This window comes from Aedes aegypti, chromosome 1, assembly GCF_002204515.2.
Source record: "Aedes aegypti strain LVP_AGWG chromosome 1, AaegL5.0 Primary Assembly, whole genome shotgun sequence".
NCBI lineage: Eukaryota > Metazoa > Arthropoda > Insecta > Diptera > Culicidae > Aedes > Aedes aegypti.
Window position 1 is genome coordinate 68,589,868 of NC_035107.1, and position 20,153 is coordinate 68,610,020.

The 20,153-nt window shown below is 40.0% G+C and overlaps 1 protein-coding gene across 2 annotated transcripts in view; it reads right to left on the minus strand.

Annotated features, from left to right (window-relative positions):
• The window catches only part of LOC5564151 (serine/threonine-protein kinase tousled-like 2), a 397,741-nt gene that overhangs the window by 370,224 nt on the left and 7,364 nt on the right, over positions 1-20,153 (minus strand). The window contains exons 2-3 of one of the 2 annotated variants that reach the window (XM_021838832.1): positions 12,265-12,479; positions 11,912-11,997 (exon numbers count right to left, since the gene is read on the minus strand). In XM_021838832.1, coding sequence (XP_021694524.1) covers positions 11,912-11,997; positions 12,265-12,310 — 132 coding nt within the window. In that variant the 5' untranslated portion in view covers positions 12,311-12,479. The remainder of the gene's footprint in view (positions 1-11,911; positions 11,998-12,264; positions 12,480-20,153) is intronic. The other variant, XM_021838837.1, reaches the window with a different exon arrangement.

A 20,153-nucleotide genomic window follows, 5' to 3' on the forward strand; every position in this document is an offset into this window, starting at 1 on the left:
CTTGTTATAAAGCATCCCCTCATGACGGTAAACCTAAAAATATTTTTAAAATTGTCAATTAGGCTCTGCTTTGTTAGCAATATTAACAGGAAATAATGAAAATTTCATTACAAGTAGGATTACATGAATGTTCATTCGATGGCCGTCTTGCCCCATAAGAGTGGCACACTTGCCCCATAGTGTTGAAAATCAGGGTATTTTGGATGATATTTGAGGAGCTCCAAAACTAATACTTTTTGAAATTATTTTCTTTTTAAATGGCACAGTGCTTATGAAAAGATGTGAAACTAACATCGTGAGGCTGAATTGGCGGGTTTTTTAAGCTTTAGACAAAGTTAGAGAACAATTTGCTTAAGGTGGCACACTTGCCCCAAATCCCGCTAATGTTTGTTTCTACCTGATTAAAATTCTGGAAAAAATCCTGTCCAGCAGTTTCGTGCTCTTGAAAATGAGAACCTTCATTTTTTTCTCTGTTTATCGGTTTTATCAGTTTTACTAGGATATTTTGAGCAAACTTGTAGTGTTTGACATGATTCGATGGAGTGAACTCCATTTTCCCCAAGATTTCGAGCAAAATAAGCGGAATTGATTTAGGAAAGTTTAGAACTAAATATCCCATGTATCTCTGCATATGCAAATAATTTTACACTTTGAATGCAAACAAATTTTCAGTTACCTGTCGAAAGAGTAAGTTGTCCACTAAAATTTCAGAAAATTTTAGTTTTAAACCAAAAAATTTTGATTTTAAACCAAAAAATGGAGCATGATTTTATTGGGTTCAAAAGTTATAACATTCATACCTCACCAAATAAGGTTTCAGAGGCAAATGACTGCAAGTTGACCGAAAATGTAACTCTTGATTGAAACTTCAATTATTAATGCTAAATTCAAAAATATAGCAGATTTGTTTCTGCTACTTTTAGACACTGGAAATCTTATATGTAAAATTCGAGGTTATGGAATGATCGTGGGACAATTTTCCTATAAATGTTAAGGTGTCCATACTGCCCCATGGGGGTGTCCACTTTGCTCCGCTAGCTTGATGGTGACTACCCAAACATAAGCTTTTTTAATCCTATTTTTGGAAACAAAATATATTTTTTTCAAAATTTTGCAGCAATGTTTAACAAATACTTGAGAACTCTTAAAAGCATACTGCACATGAAAAACTGTATAATATTCATGTCTTTACAGTCAAAATAGGAAAATTCCTTAGGGTGACCATACTGCCCCGTGTCCCCCTATTTTAATTTCACTCTACTATGCATAAGCATAAGAGCGTTTTCTCAATGGTGTACTACTATTTTGGAAGAGTGATTACCAATTTTGTTTCCATTAATCGTTTTAAATGTAAACATCAGGATTATTATTGCTGAGTTGGCCTAATCAGTAACTTTGCAGACAATCAACTTGTTTGATGTTGTAATCAACTTGTTTGTTGTAGTATATATATTTTTCCCTGACTTCTAGTGAAATAACCTGACTTTCCCTGACTTTCCAGGTTTTTCCAGGCAGTCGACACCCTGTCCTGACAAGGATTCTGTCAGAATCCTGAGCAGGATTCCATCAGAATCCTGACAGGGATTCCATCAGAATCCTGACAGAGATTCCGTCAGAATTCAGAGTAGGATTCCGTCAGAATCTTGACATGAATTCCGTCAGAATCCAGGCAGGGAGTCCGTCAGAATTCTGGCAGATATTCCGTCAGAATTCTGACAAGGATTCCATCAGAATCCTGACAGAGATTCCGTCAGAATCCTAACAAAAAATCTGTCAGAATCCTAACAAGGATGCCGTCAAAATCCTGACCAGGATTCGATCAGAATTCTGACAATGATTCCGTAAGAATCCTCACGAGAATTCCGTCAAAATCCTTCTGAGAGATCCTTCAGAGTTCTTGACTCCGTCAGAAACCTGACAGGGATTCCGTCAGAATCTCGAGACAGATTCCGTCATAATCCTAAACAGGATTCCGTCAGAATCTTAACATGGATTCCGTCAGAATCCTGGTAGGGATTTCGTCACAATTCTGACAAGGATTCAGAATCTTGACAGGGATTCCGTCAGAATCATGAAAAGGATTCCGTCAGAATCTTGACTTGGATTCTGACAGAATCCTGACAGGGATTCTGTCAGAATCCTGACTGGTACTCCGTCAGGATCCTTACAGGAATTCTGTCAGAATCCTGACAAGGAATCCATCAGAATCCTGACAGGGATTCTGTCAAAATGCTGACAGGAATTCCGTCAGAATCCTGAGCAGGATTCCGTCAGAATCTTGAAATGGATTCCGTCAGAATCCAGGTAGGGATTCCGTCAGAATCCTGGTAGATAGACCGTCAGAATGCTGAGAAGAATTCCGTCAGAATCCTGACAGGGATTCCGTCAGAATCCTGATAGGGATTTCGTCAGAATTCTGACAAGGATTCCATCAGAATCCTGATAGGGATTCCGTCAAATCCTGACAGGAATTCTGTAAGAATCCTGACAAGGATTCCATCAGAATCCTGAGCAGGATTCCGTCAGAATCCTGACAGAGATTCCATCATAATCCTTACAGGGATTCCGTCTAAATGCTGACAGGAATTCCGTCAGAATTCTGACAGTGGTACTGTCAAAATACTAACAAGGATTCCATCAGAATCCTGACAGGGATTCCATCAGAATCCTGACAGAGATTCCTTCAAAATAATTAACAGGAATTTCGTCAGAATCCTGACAGGGACTCCGTCAGAATCCTGCCAGGAATTCTGTCAGAATCCTGACAAGGATTCCATCGGATTCCATCAGAATCCTGACAGGGTTTCCGTCAAAATACTGACAGGAATTCCGTCAGAATCCTGAGAGCAGGATACCGTCAGAATCCTGAGCAGGATTCCGTCAGAATCCTGAGCAGGATTCCGTCAGAATCCTGAGCAGGATTCCATCAGAATCCTGACAGGGATTCCATCAGAATCCTGACAGAGATTCCATCAGAATCCTGACAGGAATTCTGTCAGAATCTTGATTTGAATTCTGCACAATCCTGACAGGGATTCCATCCGAATCCTTACAGGGATTCCGTCAAAATGCTGACAATAATTCCATCAGAATTCTGATAAGGATTCCATCGGAATCCTGACAGGGATTCCGTCAAAATACTGACAGAAATTCCGTCAGAATCCTGACAGGGATTCCGTCAGAATTCAGAGCAGGATTCTGTCAGAATCTTGACATGGATTCCGTCAGAATCCAGGCAGGGAGTCCGTCAGAATTCTGGTAGATATTCCGTCAAAATTCTAACAAGGATTCCATCAGAATTCTGACAGAGATTCCGTCAGAATCCTAACAAAAATTCTGTCAGAATCCTAACAAGGATGCCGTCAGAATCCTGACCAGGATTCGATCAGAATTCTGACAATGATTCCGTAAGAATCCTGACGAGAATTCCGTCAAAATCCTTCTGAGAGATCCTTCAGAATCCTTGAACTATCCAGAAAATTTTAAAAGCGTCTACAATAGTTTAAAATTCCGCTCCACAAACTATCGTTATCATTTTCACCCAATCCAACAGCCGAAGATCCCGGCAGGAAGAAAGACACACATTTTGGGTATGGTATCGATTTTATGATTATTCAGTTTGTGGGCCGTCTACGGTGCAGCAGAGATGAGGCCCATGTAGTTGCTCGTCTACATATGTTGTTGATATTGTTGGTTCCCGTTTCCCTGCACTAGAGGCTGGATGTCATTGTTCCCGGAAGAGACTTCCACCGCTTTCGGTTTTCCATACCAGGACAGTCGGATCCATCCAGCCAGCAAAAGCTTATTTTTTTTCCTTTCCGCGCGGCTGCACCAGGCTGGTGGCAGTGTTGCCAACCTTCCAGAGTTGTATGCAATATTCCAGATAACAATTTGCGTTGAATTTGTGAGGTTCTCCTATACGACATCAGGGTGTCTACTCGTTTAGCAAAATGAAATTCCCTGATATTTCCAGGTTTTTTCCAGGTTTTATAAAAATAATTCCAGGTTCAAGAAATACTGTAATTTTATATGTCTAAAACAAATTAATGAACGGAACTTTCAAGTGCATCAGTATGTGTCTTCTTGAAAGTATTTTTTGTACAGATTATGTACCATTCATTTCCATCGGTCGTTTGGATAACTTAGACAGCTTCATGGGCGCTAAATTAAACTTTATTTGGATAAGGACTGTTCATTTTATAAAGCGGACACCTTGTGCTTGCTGTATCTTTTTTATTTATCAATGAAATTTCAATCGGTTTTCTGCACATCGTTCGACTAGTATTGTACAATGTTGTGATAAGCAAAAATCTCCAAAATAATTAAAATTCACACAAATATGGGACAACGATTATAACGGTCGATTTTTGGAGGTTATCAAAAACAATGATTGTTAGAAATTGGCTTAAAAATTCGATAATTTATATTTTTTTATTTTCAAAAAAGGCTTGTTCTTCAAAAGCATCATCAATCAGAAGCCTGATGGAAAAAATCAAGTAATTTTTGGAGCAACAATTTTACAGATATAATAAAATAATTTTTCCCAGAGAAAAATATTTTAAATTTCAAGGGAATTGATATGAGTAGAATTTTTTGGCTAAAAGTATGTCCTGACGGAAGTGCTAATGCAGTGTTAATATGAAAAATAACTCACGCCTTCATAGAGTTAGTTATTTAGTCCCCACGCCACATTTAAAGCACAATATAAACACAATTGCTTTATTCTCAGAAGACCTTTCAAAGTTTATTGAAAATCATCAAAATTGGCAACACTGCTGTAATAAAATCGATTTTATTTTCCTCATATTATTTTCATAATATGTCATTCTAAGATTACCAATTGAAATATACGGAGAAAACCGTTTGCAATTTGCTGTATATCGATAAATATGCGTACATGATTTTGGTTGGTTTGACTTTATTAACGAGATTTTTAGCCCTGGGCTAGTTCATCTCGGGACCAACGGCTTTACTTCCCTTCCGAAGGAAGTCGTCATTATAACTTTTTACGTCATAAGTGACTATGTCGGGTATGGGATTCAATCCCAGGTCCTCGGCGTGAGAGGCGAGTGTTCTAACCACTACACCAGGTCCGTCCCCATGTACATGATTTTAAAAGAATGAGACTTTTTAGTAAAACTACCATAAACAGTAAAATTTATACTTAAGACTGTGGTTTAAACTCACGATTTAGCTTTCGTTTATACAAATATATATTCTTTAGCAATCCAAACTAGTTTTGAACACGCTTTTTACTTTTCTCTTTTGCTGGGAGTGAAAGGATGGTGTATCAGCAAATTTCACCATAAATGGGTAAATCACTAAAATTACTAATATCAGAGAATGGTGGCATATAATTGATTTTTTCAAAGCTTTACCTTTAGTAGAATAGTGAAGGATACAAACATACTATTTGTTCATAAAAAATAGGATTTTTGTTTTGCGAAAAATAATGTTAAACTTTGACGAACTGCTTTTCTTAGTAGTTTTTGGAAAAACTATTTACCTCTTCAACCAAAAGCGTTTTCTGAGATCTTATATGTTCCTAGTATTGTAGAATAATAGTTCAACGATGCACAGAAAACCGATTACGATTTTATCAATAAATAAAAAAGATATAGCATAAACAAAGTGTCCACTTTATAAAATGAACAGTCCTTATGTGGCAATATATCTACAATCTAAATTAACACAAATAATTCGTAAAACTTTTGGATCCCAGATCCATTTTTTTATGATAGAAACACGGATTATCAAGCCCCTGGGTAATCGCGTTCGACCGTATAACATTTGACTGTGGTAATATGATTAAATTATAAATGTTTGCATTTCATTCGAAAAAGTTCTAAATTAGTCATGATTGTTACGAAATTTCGAATTGATTGTTGTTCAAGTTTCAGTTTACTTTTCGATTTTATTTTTTCTGATGTTAAATATTTTCCAATAATTTAAAAATGATTGAGTTTCTTGAAAATATGAAATTTAGAAACCTCTTTCCAGTAAAAAAAATAAAAAGTAATTAAAAAGAGACCGAAAAGAGATAACTGTTTTGTTATCAAAAACCGAAACCTAACAGGAACCAGGACAAAATAGTTTAATCAGACCAGACATTTCTCTGAAAATATGTTTAAAACTTTTTTTTCAAATATTTTTTTTGCGACATTACGAAGACATACCAGCACATCTGGTATATGCCAGTGAAGGACATAAATTCATTGATGTATTACGACGACATTACGAAAGGGATGGATTCATATCTATATTTAAGATATTCACTCTCCAAAATTTTTCCTAAGGAATTCCTCCAAAAATTTTGTTTTATATATCTCAGAATAGAACCAAGATTTTTCCAAACATTATCACAAAAAATACCACAAGGCTTTCATCAGAAGTTCCTTCAGATATTTTTTGTGAAAAAACCCTTAGTCCTCGAGGATTTTATCCGGTGATTCTCCAATTAGTTTTTCAAGAACATCCTCCAAGACTCCCGTTTAAAACATGTTGTAAAATTCAACTAGAAACTTCTCCAGATGCCTCCAAGGATTTCTCAGGATTTTCTACAAAATTGTTTTTTAGAATTTTTATAAGATTTTGACTACAAATTTCTCTGAGGATACCTTCAGGATTGCGCCTAGGATTTTTTCTCAGAAATTCTTCTATTAATTCTAAGATATTTCTCAAGGAAGTTTTCAAAACCTTTTTCTCAAGCATTCTTCCAGGAGTTTTTACCAAGGAAATTTGAAAGTAATTTCCCAGAAAGCTGAGAATTAAAAAAAAATTCTTGACGTAAATATATGGGTATCTTCTGTTACAGTTACTTATGTAATTTCTTAGGCCACCCTTGATTAAAGAGGATTTTCAGGAAGACTTACTCTTGAAGAACTTTTAGAAGATTTTTAAGATTATTGCTACGATAATAATAAAAAAGAAAAATCATAATATCTCGCAGGATATTGCGCAGGATCTCCTGGAACACTGGACGAAATTACTAGAAAATTGTGTAGGAATAATCATTCCTACAGTCGAAGCATTTCATAGAAAATATTGCTGTGGTGTTAAATTGTGTGGAACCTTAAAAGAACTTTTCAATATTCCATGGGGATTTTTTGAGAAATTTATTGAAAAATGTTTGGATGAACTCCAGTGATCCTTGGATGAAATGCTGGAGAAATTCCTAGAAAAAAAAAACTCTAAAGAAACTTAATAATGAAACACAGGTCGAATTAAGGAAATTATTTGAAATGATCTCAATATATTGACTCGAATAACCCCTCGAGGAGCTTTTGGATCTATTTTTTGGAATAACCGTAGATGAAATGGCGTTGAAATTCTTGTCAAGTTTTCTTGGGAGAAATTCTGTGGGAAACTTTGGATATCTCTTTGATTAACGACTGTAGAATTCGGTTGGATAGTTAGTGAAAAAATATCTGGAGGAAGTCCTAAGATAGTCTTTGTTCAAAGTACTGCCTGAGAAAAAATTCTAGAGGTATTAACGATGAAATGTTCAAGGATTTCCTGAAGCAAATTATGGAGGAACTCCTGTAAGCATCCTTTGAAAAAAATGCTGAAGCAATTTCTTGAAGAATTCATAATAAAATCTTTGGAGAAACCACAAGGATATTTCCTGAGGCTGTTCTCGAGAAATACGAAAAGAAATTTTGCATCTCAGTTATCTGCAAGCAAAATAAGGAAATAAAAGAGACTTTAGATACTATTTTGGTTAAAATAGAGACTTCAGACACCTTTTATCAAAAATAGAGACTTTTTAGAGACTTGCAAAAAAATTGTATATAAAAAGAAACCTGCTACATGCCCTAGATATGTTAATCCTTTACCGAATAAATTTAGATACATCAAAAACATCAATCATGTTTTGATAAGCTGATGAAATTTCATACTCGAAAGAATTCTCACTGAACAGCTCATATAGTTTTTGGAGAGCGGTGCAGCCGAATTTTTTTCGAATTATGATAGGTTTCTGGCAATTAATGATAGCTCTGGGTTAACGCAAAAATCCTTTGTCGTGAACATATTTTATCATGAATTACTGCTTCAAAATAATTTCCCTGATTGTGATCGAAATTCCCTGAGAATTCCAGGTTTTTTCCAGGTTGAATAAAATTCCCTGATAATTCCAGGTTTTCCAGGTTTTTCCAGGTAGTAGACACCCTGCGACATAGGAGATCTAGACTTTTTTTAATTGATTCAGATTTTTCAAAAAAAACAACCAGGCATCCCTATAAGTTGGTGTTCTCTTGCATAGGTCCCAGGATGCAATGGCAGCCTAGCAGCCGTTGTGGTCGATATATGCAGCAGTGGGCTTCTCTCGTCCAAAATTCGGAAACGAGCGGGAGCACTTGTTCCCGTCAAGGTTTGACAAATGAAATCAAATCGGAAGAATCGGAATGAAGCGAAGACCGTAGCCCTAGTTGCTGAATTCCACAGCAGTCAGTGGATGCACCCTGCTCTGCGTTCTCCCAACTTCCGATCACTAACTACACGCCAAAAGTCCTTCAGCCGTACGCGCGCTGCACCTTATTATTATATACCATGAAGTACTATCATAAGTGTTGTTCCGGGAGTTGCTAAGCGGGTTTGGGGTGATGGCTTCCAGTGACGTGCATAGGCGGCCGTGGTGCTGTAGGGAATGGGGGTTCGACACATTTCAGATTGAGCTGATAAAACAATTTGTACCTACTTGACTATCTGAGTCTAAGGGTTTCCAGAGAAAGTCTTTCAAAACCATGTGAAATTTTTTTCAGAATACTGTGAAAGATTTCATCAGAATCCTGAGAATCCTGTGAAGGAATTCGTCCGAATTCTGGGAAGGGTTTTGTCAGAGTCCTGGGAAGGATTTTATCCGAATCCTGGAAAGGATTACGTCTGAATTCCTGGCAAGGATTCTGTCAACATTGTGAAAAGGATTCCGTCAGAATCCTGGGAAGGAATTCATCAGAATCCTGGGAAAGAATCCGTCAGAATCCTGGGAAGAATGTCGTCAGAATCCTGGGAACAAATTCCGTCAGAATCCTGAAAATGATTCTGTCAGATCCCTGGGACTGATTCCGCCAGAATCATGTAAAGGTTTACGTCCGAATCCTGTGAAAGAATTCGTCCAAACTCTGGAAAGGGGTTTGTCATAATCCTGGGAAAGATTTCATTCGAATCCCGGGATGAATTTCATACTAACCCTGAAAAGGATTTCGTCAAGATCCAGGAAAGGATTCTGTCAAAATCCTGGGAAGGATTCCGTCAGAACTCTGGAAAAGATTCCGTCAGAATCCTTGGCAGGATTCCGTCAGAATCGTGACAAAGATTCAGTCAGAATTTTGAGAAAGATTTCGTCAGAACTTTGGGAAGGATTCCGTCAGAATCTTGGGACGAATTCCTTCAGAATCCAGGGTTGGATTCCGTCAGAATCATGGAAGTGATTCCGCCAGAATCCTGGGAAGGATTCCGTCAGAATCCTGAGAAGGATTCCGTTAGAATCCTGTCAAAGTTTACTTCAGAATCCTGGGTTGAATTCCTGGTAAGGATTCTATAAGAATCGTAGATAAGATTCCGTCAGAATCCTGGGAAAGATTCCGTTAGAATCCTGGGAAAAGTTTCCGGCAGAATCTTGGAAGAATTCCGCTAGGATTCTGACAAGAAATCTGTTAGAATCATGGCAAGAATTCCGACAAAATTTTAGGAAGGATTCCGTCAGAATCCTGGGATCGATTCTGTCAGAATCCTGCAAAGGATGCCGTTTGAATCTTGGGAAGGATGCCGTCAGAATCCTGGGAATTAGAATTAGATTTCCATCAGAATTGTAGCAAGGATTTCGTCAGAATCTTGGCAAGGATTCCGTCAGAATTTTGAAAAGGAATCCGTCAGAATCCTGGCAAGGATTTCGTTAGAATTTTGGGAAGTATTCCTTCAGAATCCTGGGCTGGATTTCGTCAGAACCTTTGGAGTGATTTCGTCAGAACCCTGGGAAGAATTCCATCATAATCCTGGGAAGAATTCCGTCAGAATCCTGAAAAGGATTCTGTCACAATCTTGGGATGGTTTTAGTCAGCATCATGGGAGGGATTCCGTTTGAATCTTGGGAAATAATATTTCGTCACAATCCTGGAAAGAATTCCCTTACGATCCTGGGAAGGATTTCAATAAAATCCTGAAAAGTCAGGACTAACAATTCAAAAGGCCTCATTTCCAAAAAGTAAACAATGAGAAAAATGCAATCTTGTTTTGTCAAACAATAAATCAAATTTAAATTATGAATTTACGCATTTTATGTTATTTTATCGTCCAGAAAGCCGATGGAAAAACTGATTTATAGCTATGAATATTCATTACTATCATTTTAGCAAAAAATCCTGCTAAAAAAACGAGTCAAAGGAAATGAGGCTTATATTTCACCAAAAGCTATGCAGCCCTTTTCATTTGTGCCCATAGACGCCGGCCGACGCTGATGAGGCCTGTGAGTTGACGCCTTTGTTTACTCTAAAATGTGTTGAGGCCTTCTAGTTGTGGCTTGTTTTTTCATCATCTTCAGATGTGGCCTTTTGAAAATCATTCAATATTCATGATAAAATACGATAATTGAAGTGTAGAAGAGTGTTACGTGGTAAAGCAAGGTACATGGGATCTCTGCAGCAAGAGGAGATTCGTGCGGTCGATTAGGTATGTGATTTATTCAATCATCGTCATCGATAAACACAATGGATGTGCTAAGCGAGAGTGTCGTCGAGCAATTATATGGAAATATTTGTTCAATTGAAGTAATATTTCAATTGTACGTTATGTTTCATGTAATTGTAACGAAATCGTGTTGTCATCAATAAGTCGTGAAGTACAGACATGCTGACACAGGTATTATTAGGTAGTATGATACAAAATACATCACTCCACAGGAACCCGACGAAAAATTTGATTATGTTCGCTGTTGAGACTATCGCTGTGTAAAATAATACATGGAGCGGAGCGGCTGAAGTATAACTTGTATCTGCTTAGTAAATTTGAAACATTTTTTCGTAATTTTAGTTGCAATTTTGATGTTTGTTTAATAGGCCTCAACTCGGTTTCAAGTAAATATAGAAATGGGGCCTTTTTGGGAAAAGGCCGCATTTGCGACTAATATCCTAAATATCGAGAAATGAGATGGGGCCTTTTAGAAAAATGATATTTTTTCAACTTTCATGCATATTTTTGCATGACTATTGTATGATACAGTAAGAATAGGCTCTTATACACTTAAATCAGCAGAAACCCAATTTGTTTACATTTTGGAATTGAGGCCTTTTCAATTGTTGGTCTTGAAGTATTCAGTCAGAATTCTTGGAAGGTTTCTGTCTGAATCCTGGGAAGAATTCCGTCAAAATCCTGAAAAGGATTTTGTCAGAACCCTGGGAGTGATTTCATCAGACCCCTGGAAAAACATTTTCCAGAGTCCCTCCTGAAAGCCACCGGTGGTCGTTATATAATTTTCCACTAGCATCCTAGGTTAGGTGCCGCACAAGGACAAACCACTGCACTGAAAGAGACAAGGAGACGATGATGACGGAAAAAGTAAATATACAAACTTTGCCCGATCATTGGGAGAGCAACCTCCAGCCACCCAACTGCCAACATGCTGCAGTCAGAAGCGCGAGCTGAGCTTTGCTGCGAAACAACCGACGACAACGACATCTACATCGGATCATTCCCCTGACGATGGGAACATATTGTTCGAAAATTAATTTAATTTCGTTATAATGGGGGAAAATCATTGCGACACGAATGTCGGAGGCCGCTGAACGTTTCCACATTATCTGAGAAAATTAATGAGTATGTACATGATTTAGCTGAGGTGTTCGACAACCAAATAGTTATTCGAAAATCATCATTAAACATTTAGAAATCTGTCACTTAACCAATTGAAACTCACCCTTGCTCCCAGGAAACGGGCCTCGAGTAGCTCCTGCTTACGAGGATCCAGTGCTGCTTGGAAGTGCTCCATCTTGATTGACGCACCTGAAATTGGACAAACATTCCGATTAATCCACCTATAACAAAGAAATTACCTTTTTGAGCTGAAATGAGAATCTCAGTTCTAGAAATGTGCGTAGGTACATGATACAATAAATGAAAAAGCATCGCAACCAAAGAAAGCACCGTAGAACTAGGGAAAAGAAGAATCAGAACAAACCGAAAACAAGCGAATAGCGCGAATCAGAATCAGATCGTTTCTTTCTACATAGGCAAACCACCTATTTTTCCCCGGAAAAAATACGGGCTCACCTCCGCCTCCACCTCCTCCGGCACGGGAACGGCGTCTGTCACTCATTTGTGGGGATGATGATGATTATTCGGCGAGTGCCACCACCGTGAGAACCAGAGCCGGAAAGTAGTTTCATTCAACTATGGGGTGAGGGTTTTGAATTGATTGTAAAATTTCTACTAGTTTTCGGTTTGCTACGGCTCTTCAGTTCTTGATGCTTGCTGGGTTGCGAAACCTGTAAATGGATTTGAAACAATTATTAGAAGTTAAACTATTGTAAATTAATTGTAATACACTTTCTGAATCGGAAAATTGATAAATGGATCACTTCGCAATTTATAAGAAGCATGCCTCTGAAACTTATTGACATCTTTGAAAAGTCGAACATCTCCAGGTAGACTTGTAATAAGTTGAAACACCACACGAAAGCTCTAATTTCCGTGCAGAACCTCTTGATAGGCGAGAAATGCCAACAACAATTTCAAACATCCAGATCGATGACGCATTGTACCTAGCATTCGACGAAAGTATCGGAGGAACCATCATCCTCTGTTTGCTGCTTACTTTGAAATCGAATTGCAAAACAAGTGGAAAAACAATGTTCCCGCTGCGCTAACGTTCCTTTTTACTTATTTACCAACTCGACTCCGTCCCGCGATAGGTTCGTTCTATAAATAGCGGTACCAAGTCGGGCAGAATATGATCACTCGATCGGAAAATAGAAATTCAAGTGGCAATTTGAGTGAGAGTTGAATAATGTAGGCAGAAGCGTCGTACCGCAGAAAAAAAAGCATGAGGGGCCTTGCAATGATTTTTTTTAGTTTGAATTGTTACAGGAATTGGAAAGGCATCCCACAGGTATCTGGAAAAGCATCCCACACAAACTTGGAAAAACATTCCACAGAAGCTTAGCAAGGCCTTCCACAGAGGCTTGCAAAGGCTAAGAAACCTTTCCCTAGAAGCGAGTAAAAACTACCCAGAAAAGCTTGAAAGCCTTCTTACAGAACTAAGCTTCTAAGCATAGCTTCCCAATACTTCTGTAAGAAGCTTTCCCAAACTTCTGTTGGAAACCTTTCCATGTTAGACACTTTTTTTGGTTTCTGATGGAAGCCTCTCCAAGTTTATAATGTAAGCTATTCTAAACTTCTGTTGGATACCTAGCCAAGCTTTTACATCCTTTTTTGAAGCTTTCCTAAGATTGTATTCCACACTTTTTCTGGCTTAGCTTTTCCAAGTTTCTTATTAAATATTTTTCCATGCTTCTGTAGGTAGCTTTTGCAAGCTCCTGGTGGAAGATTTTCTATGCTTCTGATGGAAGCTTTTCTAAACTTCTGATGGAAGCTTTTCTATGCTTCTGAAGGAAGCTTTTCTATGCTTCTGATGGAATCTTTTCCATGCTTCTGGTGGCAGCTTTTCTAAGCTTTTCCAAGCTTCTGATGGAAGCTTTTCCCAGCTTCTGATGGAAGCTTTTCCAAGCTTCTGATGGAAGTTTTTCCAAGCATCTGATGAAAGCTTTTCCAAGCTTCAGATGAAAGCTTTTCTGAACATCTGACGAAAGCTTTACCAAGCTTCTGATGAAAGCTTTTCAAAGCCTCTGATGGAAGTTTTTCCAAGCTTCTAATGGAAGCTTTTCAAGCTTCCGATGGGAGCTCCTCCAAGCTTGATGAAAACATTTACTAGCTTTTGATGGAAGCTTTTCCAAGCTTCTGATGGAAGCTTTTGCAAGCTTCTGATGGAAACTTTTCTAAGCTTTTAATGGAAGATTTTCAAGCTTCCGATGGGAGCTCCTCCAAGCTTGATGGGAACTTTTACTAGCTTTTGATGGAAGCTTTTCCAAGCATCTGACGAAAGCTTTACCAAGCTTCTGATGAAAGCTTTTCCTAGCTTCTGATGAAAGCTTTATCGAGCTTCTGATGAAAGCTTTTCCAAGCTTCTGATGGAAGCTTTTGCAAGCTTCTGATGGAAGCTTTTCGAGGCTTCTGGTGGAAGCTTTTACAAACTTCTGGTGGAAGGTTTTGCAAGCTGTTTCCAAGCTTCTGATGCAAGCTTTTGCAATCTTCTGATAGAAAATTTTCCAAACTTCTGGTGGAAGCTTTTCCAAGCTTGTGGTGGAAGCTTTTCCAAGCTTCTGGATGATGTTTTTGCCAGCTTCTGATGGAAGCTTTTCCAAGCTTCTGGTGGAAGCTTTTCTAAGCTTCTGATAGAAACTTTTGCAAGCTTCTGGTGGAAGCTTCTACAAGCGTCTGAAGGAAGGTTTCGTAAGCTTCTGATGGAAGCTTTTCTAAGCTTCTGATGGAAGCTTTTCTAAGCTTCTGATGGAAGCTTTTCTAAGCTTCTGATGGAAGCTTTTCTAAGCTTCTGATAGAAACTTTTGCAAACTTCTGGTGGCAGATTTTCCAAGCTTTTGATTGAACATTTTCCAAGCTTCTGGTGGAAGCTTTTCCAAGCTTCTGGTGGAAGCTTTCTAAGCTTCTGATAAAAACTTTTGCAAGCTTCTGGTGGAAGCTTCTACAAGCGTCTGAAGGAAGGTTTCGTAAGCTTCTGATGGAAGCTTTTCTATGCTTCTGATGGAAGCTTTTCTAAGCTTCTGATGGAAGCTTTACTAAGCTTCTGATGGAAGCTTTACTAAGCTTCTGATAGAAGCTTTTGCAAGCTGCTGGTGACAGCTTTTGTGAGCTTACAGTGGCAGCTTTTCAAAGCTTCCCAAACTTCTGATGGAAGCTTTTTCAAGCTTCTGATCGAAACTTTTCCAAGCTTCTGGAGGAAACTTTTCCAAGCTTCTGGTGGAAACTTCTCCAAGTTTCTGGTGGCAGCTTTTCAAAGCTTCTGGTGGAAACTTCTCCAAGCTTTCGATAGAAACTTTTCCTAGCTTCTGGTGGAAAACTTTTCCAAGCTTCTGGTGGAAGCTTTTCCAAGCTATTGATGGAAGCTTTTCTAAGCATCTTACGGAAGCTTTTCCAAGCTTCTGATGGAAGCTTTTCCTAGCTTCTGACGATAGCTTTCCCAAGCTTCTGATAGAAGCGTTTCAAGCATCTGATGTGAACTCTTCCACGCTTGATGAAAACTAGCTTCTGATGGGAGCTTTTTCAAGCTTCTAATATAAGGGGTATTAAGCTTCTAATGGAAGTTTTTCTAAGCTTCTGATGGTAGCTTTTTCAAGCATCTGACTGAAGCATTACCAAGCTTCTGATGGAAGCTTTTCCAAGCTTCTGATGGAAGCTTTTCCAATCTTCTGTTGGAAACTTTTCCAAGCTTCTGATGGAAGCTTTCTCAAGCTTCTGATCGAAACTTTTCAAGCTTCTGATGGAAACTTTTCCAAGCTTCTGATAGAAAATTTCTTCTTTTCTAAGCTTCTGATGGAAGCTTTTCCAAGCTTCTGATAGAAACTTTTCCAAGCTTCTGGTGGAAACTTTTCTAAGCTTCTGATGGAAGATTTTACAAGCTTTTACAAGGTAAAAGAAAGCATTTTTAAGCTTCTGATGAAATTTTTTGAAACATTCTAGTGGAAGAGTTGGCATCCTTCTGATAGAAGATTTTGTAAGCTAATGGTGGAAGCTTTTGCAAGCTTCTGAAGGAATCTTTACCAAGCTTCTGATGATAGCTTTTGTAAGCTTATTGTACCGTATCGAACTAACTAATTTAAAAAAATGTGGTTAGTTTGATAGGATAATACATAATGAATGTTTTATTGAATCAACAACGGATGCACTAATCAATGGTCGTTGCTGTGTGACCGCTAAGACTACCTGGATCAAACGTGCTACAGCACATCTCCCCCGTAAGCTTATAGCGGTCTGGATTTCGCACCACCCGATTGCTTGTGGTGACATATACTCCATTCTCACGACTGTGACCTGGTCATCGTCTTCCGCGGATAGATACTCATCATCAGGAACATGAACTATTGTTTCAGTGTCGCCTCCACGAGCCTTCATCTTCATAATCGTTATAATCGTTTGAGCAGGGACTAAAGGGTGCTGATATTAAATGACGAATACCTCTTTCTATATGAATACAAGATATATAGATACAAGAACATCGCAGCTTCCAAAACGTGAAAAACAATTCTCCAGTATTATGAAACAAAGTCAATTTAAACGAATTTATTTTAGAAAAATGAATTTAGAGAGTTGCATAGGACCTATTAAAACGATATGCAAGCTCTCAATTTATTGTGAAAATTCATTAAAACCTAGTATCTAGTCTGGTGACGTCACGCATTTAACTTTCTTTTTCTATATATACAATTTTTCGGATACTATTAATCAGTTCAAGAGCTAGTGTGGATCTGATCTTAACTGCATCGGCCTGGTGCTCCAACGGCGATGGCTTGATCGTCCCTCGACGGCAGGGAAGCTTCGTCGGATTCTAATAGGAACGTGTGCTATTCGGTAGACTCGCGCGTGGGCACGATCATCAGGGTAGAGGCGTCCCTGGCAGTTAGTGGAGTGAGAGCAGGTTGCTGTTGCTCTACGCCTCACGCTTTGGCGAAACAAGTCCAATCGTCGATAATTCTGCTCGATTACATATCGACGAGTCGAGCACACACTTGGGCACAAGCTCACGTCTTATTGATTCGGGGGAAAGCTTGATTGTTGGACGAGATTTTCCACCCACAATGGCCCACTAGTTGGAACAGTCTTCGGCTAGATACGGGAAGGGACTCCGTAGTCGGAACACTCTTGGAACACGTGGACGATTCCCGATCACGTGGACTCGAAGTGACTCAGGACAATCCAGGGACAATTTGCACCAGCCTGGACAAGCTGCCCACGTTGGATGGGTTTGACGATGCCTATTCAACGTGATAAATTCTCACTAACATGAATTTCATAATAATTCTTCACTAAAGGCTTACCTGACTAATCACAATAAATTATTCACTTTATTCAATTTACCGGTCAAACTCTGAAAATTCAAAATACTGAACCATTCGATTAATCCTTTTATTTGAATAATTATGGCAAACTCGCGAACTTACTTCGAGTTCGAACTTAATGGACAATTGAATGAAACACGTCTGCTTGGTTTGATATGTTGAGGCAAAACTGATTTATTAATCTGTACAATATTAAATGGCAAACTATGATTATCTATTTAATTCGTGGGTTGCTATGCTTACATCTCCCCTCAACCGAGAATCCGTCCAATTCCAATTGTTTGTCTTTCGGTTTCGAATCTGGGAGCCGGAACCTCCTTCGTCAGTAGATCAGCCAACTGTTGTTGACTGCCAACATGCTACAAACCAATCACGTTCTCTTCGATCTTCTCCCGCACGAAATGATTATGAATGTCGATGTGCTTACTGCGTGGAGCATAACCGACTTCCCTTTCCGCTAGGTGAATTGCGCTCTTGTTGTCGCAATAGATTGTAATTTTCTCAGCAACGCCGGATAGCTCCTGCCGTAATCCTCGCCACCAGATAGCTTCTTGGGCTGCTGCCGATACCGCCAAGTATTCCGCTTCAGTTATCGACAAGGCCACTGTCGATTGCCTTCGACAATTCCACGAAATCGGTCCGCCTGACTTCATGAAGACATATCCCGTGATGGATCTCCGCGTCTCAACGTCGTTTCCACAGTCTGCATCACTGAAGCCAGTCAAACTTTCGTCTCCTTGCTTCCTGTAAATAATTTTTATCTCTTTAGTTCCTTTCAGGTACCGCAAAATACGCTTCGCTGCCGTCCAGTGCGGTTTGCCTGGATCACTGGTAAACTGGCTGACTGCATTCACGGCAAAACTTATGTCCAGACGCGTGCAACACGCCAGAAACTGTAGTCCTCCTACCAGCTCACGGAACGGAACTTTTTGCATCTGGTTTCGTTCTTCCTCGCTGCTCGGGCTCATCTGCTTCGTCAGTTTTTGATTATGGTCCGCCGGAGTCGCAATTAGATCACATTCCCCCATGCCGAACCGTTCGAGTAGCTGCTTAATGTACTGCTCTTGATCCAAACACACAGTCTCCTTCTGTCGTGTCACTCGGATTCCAAGGACTTTGTTGGCCAATCCAAGATCCTTCATCACGAACTTCGATGTAAGCTGCTTCTTGAGATGGTTCACCCAACGCTGGTTGTTGGAAAATACGAGAAGGTCGTCGACATATACCGCTACTATCAGGATCTGTCAGTTTTCAATCCGGTAATAGACGCACGTGTTGAACTTCGATTGCTTCAATCCAAAGCGCGTTAATTCTCTATCAAGCTTCTGGTTCCAAATTCGGCTAGCTTGCTTCAGTCCGTATATCGCTTTCTTCAGCTTACAGACACTCCTCGGACGATCAGGGTTAACGAATCCTTCTGGCTGCTCCATATAAATTTCCTCCTCCCCTAGTTCACCTTGCAGGAACGCGATTACTGCATCCATATGGTGAATCTTCAGGTCCAACCTGGCAGCTAACGACATCAAGTAGCGGATGGTAGCATACCGGACCACGGGCGAGTAGGTTTCTTCGTAGTGGACACCCTTGATTTGAGAGTAGCCCTTGGTCACCAAACGGGGTTTGTACCGCTCGGTGGATTTATCTGGATTGGTCTTAACCGTATACACCCACTTGCAACGAAGTGCCTTCCTTCCAAAAGGCAACTGGGCGAGCTCCCAGGTCTGATTCTCCATCTGTGCCCGATACTCAACGACCATCGCCTCATTCCAACGGTCGCTGTTCACGCACGAAATCGCTTCCTGGAACGTCTGAGGGTCAACGCTCACATCGCCTGGTACATCGCAAAGCTGTGGAATTTGGGAACTTTCGTCAGGAAGAATACTGAGACCCAAATGAAAATCTCGATACTTGCCTGGGGTTACGCGCTCCCTCGCACTGCGCCTTACCAACTGTTGTGGGTCATCTGGTTGTGGAAGGAGCGCAGCAGATTGTAGTTCGGAGTCGATCAGCGTCTTGTCGGCGTCTCTGATTCCTCGAACTCGGGTTCACTGAGCTCGTCATCTTGCGCCTGCAGATCTTCTTCAACTTCAACGACTTGTTCCTCTGCAACTTCCATCTCATTCTGTACAACCATTTCGAAAGGTGCCTCTTGGGTGGGATCTTCCTCTCTCGGTGTAACTTGACCTTCCTTCAGGAATATGACGTCACGACTGACTGCTACGTCCTGCGTCTTGAAGTTGTACACTCTGTACGCTTTCGAGTTCTCACTGTAGCCCATGAAGATGCAACGGTCTGATATCTCGTCCCATTTTCGCCTCTTTTTCTTAGGAACATGCACCATGACCTCGCTTCCAAAAACAAGTAGGTGCGACAAATCGGGACGCATTCCCGTGAACTTCTCTTCAGGTGTGACTTGGAGACCATTGGTCGGTGAATGGTTGACGACGTACGAAGCAGTAGCAACCGCTTCCACCCAGAATCGCTTTCCAAGCCCGGCATCAAACAGCATACTCTTAGCGCGCTCCACCAATGTTCGGTTCATCCATTCTGCAAGCCCATTCTGCTCCGGATTGTACGGAACCGTTGTCTCGTGGTGGATGCCAGCTTGACGCAAGCACCGTCGTATCGCACGATTAACGTACTCCTTGCCGTAGTCCGTTCTGATCCGCTTGATTCGCTCTCCCATATGGTTCTCGACAAAAGACTTGAAATCTTGGAATGCTTCCTAAACGTCCGACTTTGATTTCAAAAAATACACGAACGCTTTCCTACTTGCATCATCGATGAATGTCAAGAAGTATCTACTTCCTCCCAACGATGCCGTCTCCATCGGCCCACACAGATCGGAGTGAACCAGCTCGAGCACCCGATCAGCACGATGACCTTTCACCTTGAACGGTTGCCGCTGGTGCTTACCTTGTATGCAGGAAACACATTTTTCCATGTCCTCTCCTTCAAACTGTATGCCTGTCGCTATATTTTTCAGCCGCTTCATACCGCCGACGGAGAGATGTCCCAATCGACGATGCC